At 34.9% G+C, this 16,228-nt stretch overlaps 2 protein-coding genes across 2 annotated transcripts in view; one reads left to right on the top strand and one right to left on the bottom strand.

The window, feature by feature from the left end:
* pla2g4aa (phospholipase A2, group IVAa (cytosolic, calcium-dependent)) overlaps positions 1–6,563 on the bottom strand; it is a 52,010-nt gene extending 45,447 nt beyond the window's left edge. The window contains exons 1-5 of the mRNA XM_022673448.2: positions 6,497–6,563; positions 3,688–3,804; positions 1,473–1,554; positions 1,222–1,370; positions 39–152 (exon numbers count right to left, since the gene is read on the bottom strand). Of these exons, the coding sequence (XP_022529169.2) occupies positions 39–152; positions 1,222–1,370; positions 1,473–1,554; positions 3,688–3,714 (372 nt within the window). The 5' untranslated portion in view covers positions 3,715–3,804; positions 6,497–6,563. The remainder of the gene's footprint in view (positions 1–38; positions 153–1,221; positions 1,371–1,472; positions 1,555–3,687; positions 3,805–6,496) is intronic.
* Positions 6,564–8,801: 2,238 nt separating this feature from the next.
* ptgs2a (prostaglandin-endoperoxide synthase 2a) lies at positions 8,802–16,014 on the top strand. Its single transcript, XM_007245061.4, has 9 exons — positions 8,802–8,957; positions 10,202–10,318; positions 10,421–10,564; positions 11,417–11,727; positions 12,596–12,679; positions 12,828–13,074; positions 13,819–14,105; positions 14,409–14,556; positions 15,333–16,014. The coding sequence occupies exons 1-9, from the start codon at positions 8,891–8,893 to the stop codon at positions 15,743–15,745; spliced, it is 1,818 nt and encodes a 605-aa protein (XP_007245123.3). The 5' UTR covers positions 8,802–8,890; the 3' UTR covers positions 15,746–16,014.
* The last annotated feature ends 214 nt before the right edge of the window (positions 16,015–16,228 follow it).

Genomic DNA, 16,228 nt, shown 5'->3' with positions numbered 1-16,228 from the left:
TTGTCACATGGTACCACAGGACCACGTCAGGTTCATACCTTGCCGATAGACATCACCACTGTCTCAGGCTGCCCTATTTTGAGTTTGTTGATGGAATACGTCGTCGTGCCCAGAGTTTCATCCATCACGTAGTTAGCGTCCATTAACGTCATCTGAGAGGAGAAAGAGGGAGAGAAACATGTTAAAGAGCACACTGGAGTACTGCGATAAAATCAGCTTTATGCTGCACGAACATTATATCACTCAACTAACTGTCTGATAAAAATCAGCAGGGTTTTTTTTTAATTGTGTGCATAAAGTGCATTTTTGGAGAAATCAAGCATAATGTTGAGATTGTGCTATAGTGTTTTCCATGTTATGTTATTTTTTTTTTTAGGTTTTTACAATAAGTTTAAAATAAAGATGCACTGAATTATGAATTATCCCATTCTTATAGTTTGCCATCAGCTGCCAGAGTCCTGAGAGAGCACAAATGGATTTGCACACTTTGGATAGCATGTTGAGATCATGCTATACAGTGTTTTTAGTCTTATGTTATTTACGTTTAAAGTAAAGAATTATGTATCAAAAATATTTATTGGAAAATTGCAAAAAAGCACTTTCGCTGTTTGGCCGAAATATATATTATACCAAACCACAAATAACTTATTTAATAATTTTCATTCATTAAGTCAAATTTTTGATTAGAGTAGCACTGATGAGGTAAATTTTTAGATTCAAATAGCACCGCTGTGGTAAATGTATGATTAAAGTAGCACTAACGAAGTAAATTCATGATTAAAGTAGCACTGCTGAGGTAAATTTATGATGTTTGGTATTTAGCCTTTGGCCAAATATTCAATTTAGCTTGGTTAAAATTATGTGAATCTCTAGTTCTGACATAAGTGATTAAGCCTAGTCTTGGACTACACAGCATTTTAAATGAAGACATTCATCTAAAAGGAAAATATAGTCTAGGACTAGGCTTAATCCCTGTTTGAGAAACCAGCCCAGTGGGTAATTTTCACATTTCAAAAATAAAATATTTTAAATTCAAAACAATTAAAAACACTAACTAACTGCATAAAATACCAAGCATATCGGTTAATAAATCACAGTTTTTTAACTGTGTCAATATTATCACTTAGACATTCTGTAGATCCCTGGTCATTAAATCCATGAATCCAGTTTCCAGTCCTGGTTTTTATAATCACTAAATCATTTTAAGTGTGATCTGCTCACCACCAGCATGTTCTCCTGTTGGGGGTCCAGCAGGAACTCGAACGTTTCGTTCCATTTCGGATGGATGTCGTTGTCTATGTGTCGTGTTCGTTTTCTCGACTCTGGAGCGGTCGGAATCGAAAGCTCCACGTATGGGTCCGGCGTGTCCACTGCACAAACACACACACACACACCAAACATACCAAATCAGATGCCGTAACAAACATTATTGTTACACATCTGTAACATATATAATTAACGCTTGAACTTACACAGGTCGCCGAGCGCTCCTTTAGTGACATTTTCTGCTCTGACCACGGTCACTCGGAACTTGTGCGAATACTGGTGCTCTACCTGTCAACATGCAACACATATATTAGTGAATTAAACTACAGGTACCTGCACTAATAATAATTAATAAGTAATAATTTGGTGTTGTGACAGAACTGGACTGAGAAAATTAATCTGTGTATCATTCGTTCATTTGATATTCAATCGAAAATCAAAATCGGAAAATTAAAAAATATATATATTATTTAGGTTTTTGTTGTTTAATATAATACCAAAAAAAACAATAACGACTTGTATTTTCTGTTTTTTATTTGATGATCCAAACAAAAATGGGAAATTAAAAAAACGGATTAGAAGCCGAACTTAATTTAGATTTTTCACCAGCTTCTTATTTGGGTTACCGTCCCACCTTAAATGCTTACTGCAGTTACACACAGACTGTCACCCTGCTTTAGTAAAATGTTTATTTACTTTATTCATGACCGTAATTTTATGTATTTATGTTCATTTCTTCGCAAAACCCGAACTAAAATGCAGCAGAAAATCTGTGAAGTAGAGTTTAGATTCTCTGCCCGAGCCGAACTCAGGCCGGGTCGGGCCGTGATTTTCCATCAGTTTCCTCGGATCCGGCTCAAGAAAATGGTCTGTGGCATAGGTGTCTGTTTTTTTAATGCTATTTTCATTTCATATAAAAAAATCACGATATAGCCAACTAACAAATCAAACTGTTTTTTCTTAAAGTTCACGCAGCTCTGCAGTTTCTGGGTGTGAACTCATTTATTCAAGTGTCAAAAATGCCTTAATGCACTTTAAAAGGAAAAAGGAAAAAGAAATGTCACCCATGAGTTTGCAGACTGTACTCACACAACATATCAACAAATTAAACTGTTTTTTCAAGGTCAGACATAGAGTGAGGTAGAGCATTCAAAGCAGATTAGTGTGAGGTAAAGGTAGGCAGAGTGAGATAGATTGAAGTAGAAGAAGGTCAAGCAGATTAGAGTGAGAAAAAGTGAGGTAGAATGAGGCAGAGCAGGGTACAGAAGGGCAGAGTGAGGAAAAATGAGGTTGAATAAAGTACAGTGACATACAGTGAGGCAGAGCGAGGTACAGCAAGATAGAATGAAGAAGAGTGAGGTAGAGTGAGGTTGAAGAAGAGTGAGGTAGAGTGATGTTGAACAAGGTAGAGTTTAATTGAGATAGAGCTAGTCGAAACTATTTTTACTCTAGGAAAAACTAATGCAGCTGAAATGTGAATAAGTTAAAAATCCTTTAAGGAGATTAAATTAATTCACAAATGTATCTTATTTTATCATGTCTAACATCAAAAACAGGATATCACATATCAGATTATTCATCCATATCATTCATCCCCAGTGGCAAGTGGATGACGATAAGGACACATTTCGGTCACAGGTATTCAGAATCATAAAAAACGTAATTTGATAAAGACATAATTATTTTGACCTTTAAAAGTGTTTTTGCTAAAAATAATGATAATTAATATTTTTTTCTTTGAAACTGAAACCGTTTTTAAATCACTTTAAATGTTGCTGCTTGTTTACAAATTTAAAAAATGAATAATCGCTCACATATAAGAATATCAAGATTATTTTTTCTACTTTGAAGCAACTCGTTCTACCAAGAAAGGAGATTCTATGAATGACATCAACACACACAAATGATTCACTGGAAAGAGCAGTGGCACTTTGCCTATTTTACTCATCCAGCTTCACAGGAAATTGTTCAGATAGAAGATAGAATGCAAATTAGTAGGCCTGTCACAATACCTAATTCTTATTGGATGATAAAACAGATCAAGCATAACATTATGACATGCTCTTTGTTTTTATACCCATTGTTCATTTTTTCAGGACTTTACAAGGTGGAGCAGCTGTAGGTAGGAGTGTGTAATAGAGTGGAGGAGAGTGAGTGAAGAATACAGTGTTTAAAAACTCCAGCAGCACTGCTGAATCTGATCCACTCATGTTATGCTTGATTTGAGTGTCATTTATTTTATATAATGTACAATAAATCAATATTGTTATTATGACATCAGGACTACAAAACAGTATTGTAATTCTAAGAGAGTGTTGATACTGTCTAATCCAGAATCTACAGTGAAAAAAAATCCACACTCAGAGAAGGTGCTGATCAGATTATGAGGCAAGAAAAATATCAGGAATACTATATACTTACTATAATGCACTGTTCAATGGAAGACATTCTGTCAGTAATGATGAGATCACAGTGGGGAAACACATTTAGGGGTCAGAAAAGCCCCTCAATGTTTGTCCTGGAAAGCATCTGTCAGCTCTGTAGAGGAAAAAAAAGAAAATATTATGCAGTAAATTGACAAATTCTCATAGAAAGTTTACTGATAATGCAATCAAAATCGTGGTCCTTGTATAACATGACCTATATATATATATATATATATATATATATATATATATGACCTATATAACTATAACTTGTATAGTTATTATTACTGTATGTTTAGGCCTGTTGCAATATATTTTTTAACATAGTGTATAATACAGTGCTTTAAAAAAGAATTTGCTCCCTACAGATTTCATTAGTTTTTGCTTTTTGTATAAAAAATTTCAGACAGAGATAACCTAAGTAAATGCAAAAGCAGTTCTTAAATGATCATTTTATTTATTAAAAGAAAAAAACTATACAAACCAATCAAGCTATGTTTGAAAAAGTAAATCTATTCATTTGGTTGTGTCACCCTTGGTGGAATCAACTGCAATCAGGCATTCAAGATAACTGCAGATGAGTCTTTCACATCTCTGTGGAGGAACCTGTTCCACTCTTCTTTAAAAATGTTTAAATTCAGACACATTAGAGAGTTTTCCAGCATGAACCGCTTGTTAAAAATCATCCACAGCATCTCAATTAGACTTTGAATAGGCCACTTCAAAACCTTTCTTTTTTTTTGAGCCATTCAGAGGTGGACTTGTCTGTGTGCTTTGGTCATTGTCCTGCTGCAGAACCCAAGTATGCCTGAGCTTGAGGTCACAAACAGATAGCTGGATATGCTCCTTCAGGACTTTCTGGTAGGGAGCAGAATTTATGGTTCGTTCCATCAATTATAGAAATTTGTCCAGATCCTAAAGCACCAAAACAGCCCCAGACTGGCAAACTACCACCACCATGTTTGACTCTCTGTATGATGTCCTTTTTCTGAAATTATGTTTTATTTCTACACCAGATGCAACGAGACACACATCTTCCAAAAAGTTAAAACTTTTGTACCGCCATTCCAAAAGTTCTGGGGATCAACAATGTTTGTTGGCATATGTGCTCCTTAAGACCAGCAGTGTTTTTTGCCTTAAAAGTCTCCCATAAATACCAATTTTTCAACACTACCTTAACTGAGGCAAGTGAGGCCTGCAGTTATTTGGATGCTTTTCTGTGTTTGTTTGTGACCTCTTGGAAACGTTGTCCATGCCCTTTTGCAGTAACTTCGATCGGCCGGTCACTCCTGGGAAGGTTCACCATCAACTCTCCTCAACTTTAGTACTTCAGAACTACAGTACTATAGAGAGATACTGTAGTATCTTACAGAAACTGTAGTTGATGATAATGTTGAAGTAATCCACACAGTTTTTTTTTTGCTTTTGTTGGAGTAACTGTCTCAACTGTCCAGGAAAAAAAAACCTTTCTACTAGATTTTAAAGCATTGCTTTGAGGATATGATTAGCATTTAGCAAGATTATTAGCGAGTCCAGGATGTTAGATAACTGCCATCCCAACTCATCTCCAACTCCCCAAATCTGCAGGAGACCACACACACTCACACACATCCAACAGCTCAGTGCAGTGTTCTTTAGCTTCCACTGAACATGGCAAAAATCATGGGATATTATACTAGTCCAACCTCCATGACATTTGATGGACAAATTGGTGGTTTTACTTTGCACTGTATTTTTGTTTTTATAAAGTACAGTACCAGTCAAAAGTTTGGACACACCTCTCATTCACATTTAATGCGTTTTTTCTTTCTTTTATGATTTTTTAAATTTACATTGTACGTGTAATATTGAAGATATTAAAGCTATACAGGAACACGTGGTATTAGTTATTTAACAGAAAGTGTTTAAAACAGATTAAGTTTTATACTTTAGATTCTTCTGAGCAGCACATTTATCTTTAAGGACAGATCTGCTCACTCTTGGTTTTAATTTTAATCTCAGTATCTTCATGAGGGAGAGTCACCTGGAATAGTTTTCTCAGCATCCTGAAGGAAGGAGTTCCTGGAGGTGCTAAATCGTTTTCATGTCTTGAATATATTAATATACAATTAATAAGAAATAGATTAAATAAAGAAATAAAGAAAAAACACTGAATGTATGGAAGGTGTGTCCAATTGTTGTGTGGTACTGTGTTTTATAACAATGTTATTTCTAGTATTATAGGCCCACTGCTAAGATACATAATTTTAAACAGTCTACATAACTACTAAAAGTTGTTGTACAGTATTGTCAGTGAAGTTAATTAAAGTAAATTTAATGTAGAGTATTGTTGTTGTTTTCACTGTTTTTCACTGTGTTTCACTGCAGGCAGAGGGAGCAGTGAAACAGTACAACACACTGCTTGCGAATTGCTGCATGTTCAGTACGGAACTCAGCATAATTACAGTCCTTATTCTTCTCAAAGTGGAGATACAAGAGCAAGCTGTGGACCAAAGTTGTGAAAAGGCTCTTAATAATAAGGGTTAAACCTGTTTCTCCAAGGTTCAGAGCTTTTAAAAAGAAAAAAAGTGGTTGTTTTTGGAATTTTGGAAGTATGTGCAGAATGTAACTGCGGCACCATCTCAGGTGGGAACGGGAACTTCACTGTGAAACAACTGAACTGCAGCAATATACTAGAGTTTTACTCATTTATATTACATTCAATCCTACTAAAAATGTTATACACACATACTAGTGGCTGTACACAGACTTTTTACCAAATTTCACACAATTCTACCAGCTAAAAACCCCTTTAAAAAGCTTACCTTCATGAAAGGATGAAACCATGAGCAGCAGCAGCTAACATTCCTCTCAGAGCTCTCTCACAAGACTGGAGAAAAAATGAGAGAAAGAACTCTCCTGACTTAAGCCCCTCCCCCTTAGCCCCGCCCCAAAATCACTGACACTCCCATTAAAGGAATAGTCCAAACTTACAACCATCCTTTGAGCCATTAAATTAAAACCATTACATTACATTAAATAACATTACATTGCATTAAATGACATTGATCTATCTATGTTTTTGTTTATTATCTATTTATCTATCTATCTATGATGATTTATCTGTATAAACAAAATATAAAGAATTAGGAAGATGGTATTAATGTTATGGGTGATTAATGCACATACATAAATCGTCACTGTCCAATGAAAAACAATTATCTCCAAAATAGCAACTTTACAGGAGAGAAAAAAAAACTTCTAAACTTTCAATGGAAGTGAATGTAAAACGTGTTTATTTCAGGTAATTTGGAAGTATTTCTATTGGTCCATTCATCAAGAAATTTTGGCACAGTGTAAGGGATAGTTTGTGTGCTCAAATTATGTAGTAAACTAAAAATATTTGTTTTTCATTGGACAGCAACAATATGCATGTTCTAAAACCACTATTGCTAATGCATACAGTATGTATCATCAGGTCATTTTTCCTAGTACTTCCCAGATGTGTCCAGATTGTTTGGCCTTGCGTTGTAGGATAATTGCAACCACATAAGTATAATCAACTTTCACAATTTTATCTATATTACACACTACACACTCAAACACTAGTTACTATTAGTAATCAGTACACAATTGAGACATACAGCGGTGTACTTTTAAGAATTTTTATATTGTTTAGTGCAAATGTATAAAGTAAATACAGAAAGACACACTTAAATACGATTTAAGAGTGTTATAGGCATGCAAACAAAATATGCTTTGTTAAAAAGAAATATAATATATATATATATATATATATATATATATATAATATGAAGAATTGGAAAACCGATTGACCTACACCTTTCCTCCACTCAGTCTTTATATCATGATAGGAAACATTCTGCACTACACCTTTCGAAGGAAACACTTTATACAGCTATTTTATACCACCAGGGGCATAAAAACCAGCTGAGGAGCTGTGATTTACAGCTGGTACTCAGGTTTCTTAAGTCAACATTAACTTTACACCCTTACACACACACACACCCACACATACACACACTTGAACCATTTTAAAAGGTTTTCATCATAGCAAGTCCTGTTCTATTGGTGGTCCTTCTCTACAGAGTCTAGACAAGCTGTGTGTGCATTTGAACATCTCTATCAGCAATGAGTGCAGCTTAAATAAAGTAGCTGAATTCGATTATAAACGGGGAGACATATATATACAAAAGAAATACAGATAGATAGTGAATAGCCCTATTTGAGTAATGTTCTAATCCATATTATGACATAAACTACTCAACTGAGAAAAGAAAAAAAAATCAGAAAAAATAAAAAAATCTAGAATTTTAAAAGTATCGTTAAGTGCAGAGGCAAAGACCATCAAAAATGTTATGATAAAACTGGCTCTCATCAGGACCACCCAAGAGAAGGAAGACCAAGAGTTACCTCTGTTATACAGGATAAGTTCATCAGTGTTACCAGCCTCAGAAACCACACGTTTTGCAACAGCACCCCAGATAATAGCACCTAAATACTTCATATTTTTGTGTTTTGGTATGTTTGACACTTTTAAGTTACTAGATGATTCCTTATGTGTTCTTTTATAGACTAGATGACTTCAGTATTCAATTGCAATATAGAAAAAATACTATTAAATATGAAGGTGCGGTCTTGTATATAATAATAATAGTGTGTCAGCTCTAACTGTGCTATTGTACAAACTTTTCACCACAGGGTGGCGCAACCCCCCAATATACACAGTGCCTATATATCCCTTAATTCCTATTAAATTGAAGTAAATGTGGAAACTTTGACTTTTAGTCACCACTACCACCATGTGTTATTATAATATTAGTATTATTATGACTTCTTCTTCCTTCTCCTCCTCCTTCTTTTTATCATCACCATCACATTCAGCATCATCACTATCATCATCTTCAGCATCATCACATGTTCAGCAGGGGGGGATGTGTGTTAGTGTAAACACAGACAGTGTGGGGGAGGATACAAGGGGGCTGGCCTGTGACGTCGTGGTCTCCTGTCGACATACCAGAAATTTGAGCGAGCTTATTACGTCACCACTTACTTTCCCTCTTCTCATGAGTATAAAAGAGAGAGAGCGAGAGGGAGAGAAAACAGTGAACCTCACAAAGATCACACTCCACCCAGCAGATACAGCTCTTCAGCCAGACATCAAAGATCAGAGATCAGACACCAGACATCAGAGAGGAATGAACCAGACCGTCTGCATCTTCTCGCTCCTGCTGATAACCCTGCAGATCTTCTCCTGCTCCGGCTGTAAGTTCAACAACTGAGCCTCAAAAACTTAGAGAAACAGACTCACTTTCTGAACTCTCGCATCGTTTATTTCTACAGCATTTTAAAACACAGCTGTGTAGTTCTTAGTTAGCATTTTCTAGATGTGTTTGTGACTTCTAAACTATTTAAAATGATTATAAATCGCAAAAATAGTGTTTCTTTTCCTAAATAATGTTAATATTATAATTTATTATAGAAACACGTTGGTATTATATTATATTATATTGTCTTAGTATTGTATTGCTATTATATTGGTATTATATTAATTAAGTATTGTTTTTTTTTTGTATTTTCTCAAGATCTATTTAATGTACCTAAAAAAATGTATTGTAGAAATAAGTTTTATCTGAGGCTCGAAAAAAATCTGTACAAATAGCTGGGGTGCTTGGCCCCCTTAAATTGCGTCTATTTCTACAACATTTTAAAGCACAGCGGTGCGGTGTGTTTGTTTGTTAGCATTTTCTAGATGTTCTTAAAATCTATTTAATGTACCTAAAGTTTGTTTTATATTGTACAAAATCGTCATATAATACTTTTACATATTAAAACAATATTTAGTGGAAACAGTTTACAAAAAAACTTTATAAACCATCTAAATGATAATAAATAAAATAAAAATAAAATAGCGTTTAATTTCCTAAATAATCTTATCTGGACCAATTTAAATAAGTTTTACTACAAAAAAAACCTTTAATAATACCTAAATAGACACTTTTACAAAATTCTTATTTTTATAATATTTAATATTTGAAATGTAATAAGTAGAAATCATTTCTCTTAAAAAAAAACTTTATAATATTTAAGATTTTAAATAATCATAATAATAGTAATACGTAAATTCATATATTGTAGAAAAAAATATCAGCATTCATTATTAAATTTCATAATTTTATAGTATTTTACAGAAGTAACATATTCCCACTTTTTAAGCATTTATTAGTAAAATATCTAATTTTGTAGGATATTGTAGAAAAGACATTATTGGAATACTAAATATTATATTATATTATATTGTAGATCTAACATATTGTTTCCTACTCAAGCTAAATATTTATTACCAAAATACAATCTTTGTTATATTGCAGAAGAAATATATTCATATACATAATATTAGTAAATTAGTAGTGTACAAATGATCTAATTTGATATGAAATAATTTGTGCTTCCTTTATGTATAAAAGTAATTTTTTCCTTCATGCTCCTTTTCTTGTCTGTTTTTACAGTGGACCCCTGCTGTGCTCAGCCATGCCAGAACAGCGGACTGTGTGTGTCCAAAGGTTCAGACTCGTATGAGTGTGACTGCACCAGAACAGGGTACTATGGAGAAAACTGCACCACCCGTAAGTCGTCCTCTGTGTCCTGTGTCCACTGTTGGTCTGCAGTTATCCTGTACGATACAGCTTTTAACACTGATGCTGGTTTTGTCTCTTTTTTGTCTCCAGCTGAACTTTCCACGAGGATCAGGTCCATCCTGAAGCCCAGTCCAAACACAGTGCATCACTTCCTGACGCACTACAAATGGATGTGGAACATCATCAACAACGTCTCCTTTCTGAGGGACGCTATCATGCGCTATGTGCTCACATGTACGTTGAATTGTTGCAGAAATTATAAACATTTTACATTAGAAATTTTAGAGAAAGTAGAAAAAAAACAGTAAAAGTGGAATTAAATTTAGTTTACTAAGTTTAAATAGAGTGAATTCTGCCTTTGCACTTTTTTAAATCTTTATAAATAAATTGTTGAGGTTATTTTGTATGAAATCAACACATATTTAGTTATTTATTTATTATTTAAAGCAACAGGTGAACTTGCACATGCCTTCTGAGCTGTATATGTAATGTTTATAATGGTAAAAAAAGAGGAAGATCTGGAAAAAATACTTTATTTATGGACTATTTTGCCTCACATCATCTTACATGTACGCCTCCACTAGATGATGGCCATACCATGTTAGACAATTGGTATTATCAGTAAGACTAAGACCAGTTTAGACCACCTAAAGAAACCAGTTACCAGCAAAGCTGATATTGAGCTGGAATTTTTTATACATTTTTATTGCTTATTATTTTTCTTTAACCACTCTTTAGTGGTCTGGTAGGTTTGTTGTATGTAGTTGCTCTATACATTTGTTGTCAGTATTTCCTCCTAAATTAACAATATGAACAACAGCACAGCAATATATTTACATTAACCTGCATTAAAAGTCTTCTTGCACATGCTTTGTGCAGTTACACGTTCTCACCAGAGAAGGCTCCAAATCCTCAAATCCATAAAACTCACATATGGCTTCTTTAATAATGCAATAACTTTAACTTAATTTTTTTTTAAATATGTTCTATAGCTTAAAAAAGTCATTTAAAAGTTAAGGATCCAGCTTACCCATATTCAAATACACTGTTTTCTAACTTCAGTTTTTTTAATGTATTAATTTGCAGCGAGGGCAAATTTGGTCGACAGCCCACCAACGTACAACGCCGCCTACGGCTACAAAAACTGGGAGGCCTACTCCAACCTGTCCTACTACACCCGCACTCTGCCCCCAGTGCCCACGCACTGCCCCGGAGCAACTCCGACCCTTCCGGATGCCAAGCAGGTGGTGGAGAAGGTTCTCCTGAGGAGAAAATTCATTCCGGATCCACAGGGAACGAGCCTGATGTTCGCTTTCTTCGCCCAGCATTTCACGCACCAGTTCTTCAAATCCGACCTAAAGAAAGGACCCGCCTTCACCAGATCTCTGGGTCATGGAGTGAGTATCACTTCTGTCAGTTCTGTCAGTTAAATCTAAAATAAATATATATTTACAACTAGCTGATAGCTGCAATATGATGCGTAACTATGCCTACGCATCCTCATATGTTTGAATCCACCCATTTTCTATCTCATTTACCCACAAATAGTTTTTTTTCTCCCAAAAATATTTTTTAAAACTCATTTCTGTTATATCATCTTAATAAGGCAGAGCTACACTCAGAAATTAAGTGATTGACAGGCAGCCCTGGCTGGACCTGAATAGTCGTCTGTATTACGTGGAGTAGCTATGAGAGTTGTAGTCAAGCTGTTAGATAGCTACCAATAGCTACTAGCTAAATAATCCATACTATTATATTGATCATGTGGTGTTATTATTAGACACTCTGTACAAATTCTTTGCAGTTTTTTCTGTAAGTATAATGCTAGTGTAAAATAGCTAATGGCTGATCTTGCTAATTAGCTTTTAGCCAGTCAGCTAAAGGCAGTATTGATGGAAATGTAATTGGTTTGTCAGTAAAATACATGAAATATATGAAATTAGGTATACTGGGGAAAAATGCACTCTGCTTCAGGTCCTTTAGGCTACACTGTAAACTCAATGAAGGCAGGCTGGGCTACGAAATTAGTAGATGGGTCTTGCTCCACCTCTGGTCTCTACTACTCTCCTCACTACTAACTTGGTTGTAGATTTGACTCCATGATAAACATTTTTGATTTCATGTCTATAGAATGGAAAGACATGAGATGGAACCACAGCGTCCATGCTTCTACATACGGTTATTGTTAAATATGGTAATTGTAAGGTGAACACTGAGGTTCTTTGGTGCTGGTTTAACTCACCTGGTGGTTCTGTCTAATTTCAGGTGGATCTGAGTCATATTTATGGAGAATCTCTGGAAAGGCAGCACAAACTGAGGCTTTTTAAAGATGGAAAGCTGAAATTTCAGGTATAAAACTGCTTCTATTTTATTTTTTACAATATTTTAAAAACATTTTCATTGGTCCATTCACCATGAAATGTTCATACACAATGTAAATACAACCGTCTTTTTCACTGACTGTACTGACTGAATCGATTTTCCATTGCACCGTCAGGTTGTGGATGGCGAGGTGTATCCACCGCTGGTTAAAGACGTTCAGGTGGAGATGCATTACCCTCCTCACATCCCTGAGGTGCACCGATTCGCTGTGGGTCACGAGGCCTTCGGTCTGGTCCCTGGCCTGATGATGTACGCCACCATCTGGCTGAGGGAACACAACCGTGTTTGTGACATCATGAAGGAGGAGCATCCCGACTGGGACGATGAGCGCATCTTCCAGACCACACGGCTTATTCTGATTGGTGAGTCCAGAACTTCCATTAATGTCAATAAATTTTTCTCAGTATATAATTATCTTGATTTCTATCAATAGATTACTGTAATCAATTAATAAAGGATTTAAAAATATTGTCAGAACTGAAAGTAACTGTAATAATAGTGTAAGATAGTGTATAGTGTAATAATAAACTGTAATAGGACACTTTTTGACATAATGCAAATCTCACAGAATTTCACAAAGAACGGACCAATAGAAATTATTAAAAATGACTTAAATAAATAATGTATTTTTACATGAACTTCCATTAAAAGTTTAGACATTTTTTCCTTATTTAAATGTATTGTTGTTGAGATACTACTATGCTGTTTAACTAATGTATTTAATCAATAGAAATCAATAGAAAGAAATACAGTTTAGGTCATTTAAAGGAGCAGAAACTGTACTATAGTGAATCTAACTCAATTGAAAGAGCAAAAAACTATTATAGTGAAAGTATGTCAACTGTATTAGAATCTAACTCAATTAAAAGAGAAGAGACTGTAATGTAGTGAAAGTATGGGTACTGTATGCAATTAACTCAATTGATACAAAATACAAAATTTATAAATAAATGTACCAACATAAATAAAAATATGTGAAGTGAAGTGATCCTATATGAATATCAAGATTTTGATATTCCTATATCAAAGAATATAAATAATTATCATAGTATCAATATGTAACAATATAATAATTAAAATCACATTATATTTCCTGCCTCCTGTAGGCGAGACCATTAAAATCGTGATCGAGGATTACGTCCAGCACCTGAGTGGATACCACTTCAAGCTGAAGTTTGACCCGGAGCTGCTCTTCAGCCAGAGGTTCCAGTACCAGAACCGGATCGCCTCCGAGTTCAACACGCTGTACCACTGGCACCCGCTGATGCCCGACACCTTCCACATCCAGCAGCAGGTCTACGCCTACCCCCAGTTCTTCTTCAACAACTCCATTGTAACCCAGCACGGCATCGGCAACCTGGTGGACGCCTTCACCAAGCAAACAGCAGGCAGGGTGGGTACCACCAATCATCTGTTTCATTACTTATTACTAATGTCCAGCAGTTATTTATTTATCGTCAATTCATCTTCATTCATTCACTTTATAACATTATAAACATATTGTTTTATTTATTGGAGTGTTCAAATGTACCAAGTTCTAATATATAAATTATAGGATACACAGTATATACACTATACTAAGAATTATACTATAAATATAGATATATTATATATCATGCAACATACTATTTAATGCATTATGAATTATGACTATAAACATTATACTTATCTGATCTTGTATGTTGTATTTCTTCAGATTTCTGGTGGATGGAATCTGCCTCCTCCAGTGCAGGGAATGGCGGCAAAGGTTCTGGAGCACAGCAGACAGATGCGCTATCAGTCTTTTAATGCATACAGGAAACGCTTCGGTTTAAGGCCCTACACTTCCTTCGAAGACATGACAGGTGAGACAAGTCACTGTGTAGATGCCTAAACCCTTTTATTGCATATAGACTACTAAAGTATCTACTATAATTTAGTCAGAATTCAGTATTGTGAATTATTCAGTATCAACTATGAGCTAGTCAGTATCCAGTATGAACCGCTTTAAATCATTTTGTATTTAATATAACCTATTCAGTTTGTAGAATAATTAAGTCAGTATCCATCATGAATGAATCAAAATCTGCTAGAAATTGTTCAGTATCTACTATGAATTATTTGTTATCTATTTTGAACAAGTCAGTATCCAGTGAGAATTATGCATATCTACTATAAACCTTTCAGTTTGAACAATAATTAATTCAGTATCCATCATGTTTATTAATTATTCAGAATAAGGAAGGAATAATGAATATCCAGCATGAATAAAGTACTAGTTTTACTATTAATAAGTATTAACATCTGCTATAAACTATTTAACATTTAGCATTCATTATGAATTCTTCAGTATCTACTACAAAATAATCAATATCCACTATGAATTAGGTACTACCTTTTAATTATTCAGCATCTGCTTTAAACTATACATTATACAAAAATAAATTATTTAGTGTCTACTATAATAAATGTTTTACTGTGCACTAATATGAACTATGTGGTATCCAGTATGAATTATATACTACGTAAAATTAGTCTTGTATTAGCTACCATGGACTTTTTCTATATCTACGTATTGCTCAATGAATTCTGCAAGATTTAGTGAATAAATCGGAATGCTGTGTTTGTTGTTGTATTGTAGGAGATAAGGAGCTGGCGGCGGAGCTGGAGAAGCTGTATGGAGATGTGGAGCTGGTGGAGCTGTACTCTGGGCTGCTGGTGGAGAAGCCCAGGCCCGGGGCTGTGTTCGGAGAGACCATGGTGGAGATGGGAGCTCCCTTCTCCCTGAAAGGCCTGCTGGGAAACCCCATCTGCTCCCCTGAGTACTGGATGCCCAGCACGTTCGGTGGCACGGTGGGGTTCGATATAGTGAACAGCGCCTCGCTGAAGAATCTGGTGTGCCTCAATGTTAAAGGACCATGCCCTATGGTGTCCTTCAAAGTGCCTGACGTACAGTTTCCCAGTGTGTCCAGCAGAAACTCCAGCTCGGACCCATCCGGACACAGCGAGATCAGTCCCACGGTTTTACTGAAAGAACGGACTTCTGAGCTGTAAAACCCACAAACTGCAAATCCTGCACCTTTTTATACACGCTGGTTTTGTCTCGTGTTGATGACATCTTTGTTCCTTAACTTATGATTATGTTAATTTATTAGACTATTTATTTCTGTATTTATTTATTTATTGAGAAACGGAACTTTTTACATTATTTAATACTAAATTATTTGTTCTGTTTTGCAATGTGTGAAGAGTCTTAAGTTCTATTTTTTAATACCTTTAATGGTGTTCTAATGTGTGTTTTATAAATTAATTTTGAACCATTTCACAGATGTTCACGTCTAATTGATGTGTTGTTTTCAATAAAACAAGCATTTTTTCCAATATGTAGACCCTCTTTTTTAGTTTTATTTCCATGAATTGTCAGAGAAACTGTATTGTATTCAAAGTTCACAACCTAAATTAATTAAAAGATCAGACACTGTACTATATTGAAAATATATGTACCGTATGGCAATCAAACTCAACTAAAAGACCAAA

The sequence above is a fragment of the Astyanax mexicanus genome, chromosome 18 (genome assembly GCF_023375975.1).
Source record: "Astyanax mexicanus isolate ESR-SI-001 chromosome 18, AstMex3_surface, whole genome shotgun sequence".
Classification (NCBI taxonomy): Eukaryota; Metazoa; Chordata; class Actinopteri; order Characiformes; family Acestrorhamphidae; genus Astyanax; species Astyanax mexicanus.
This window is presented reverse-complemented; position numbering and strand designations above follow the sequence as displayed.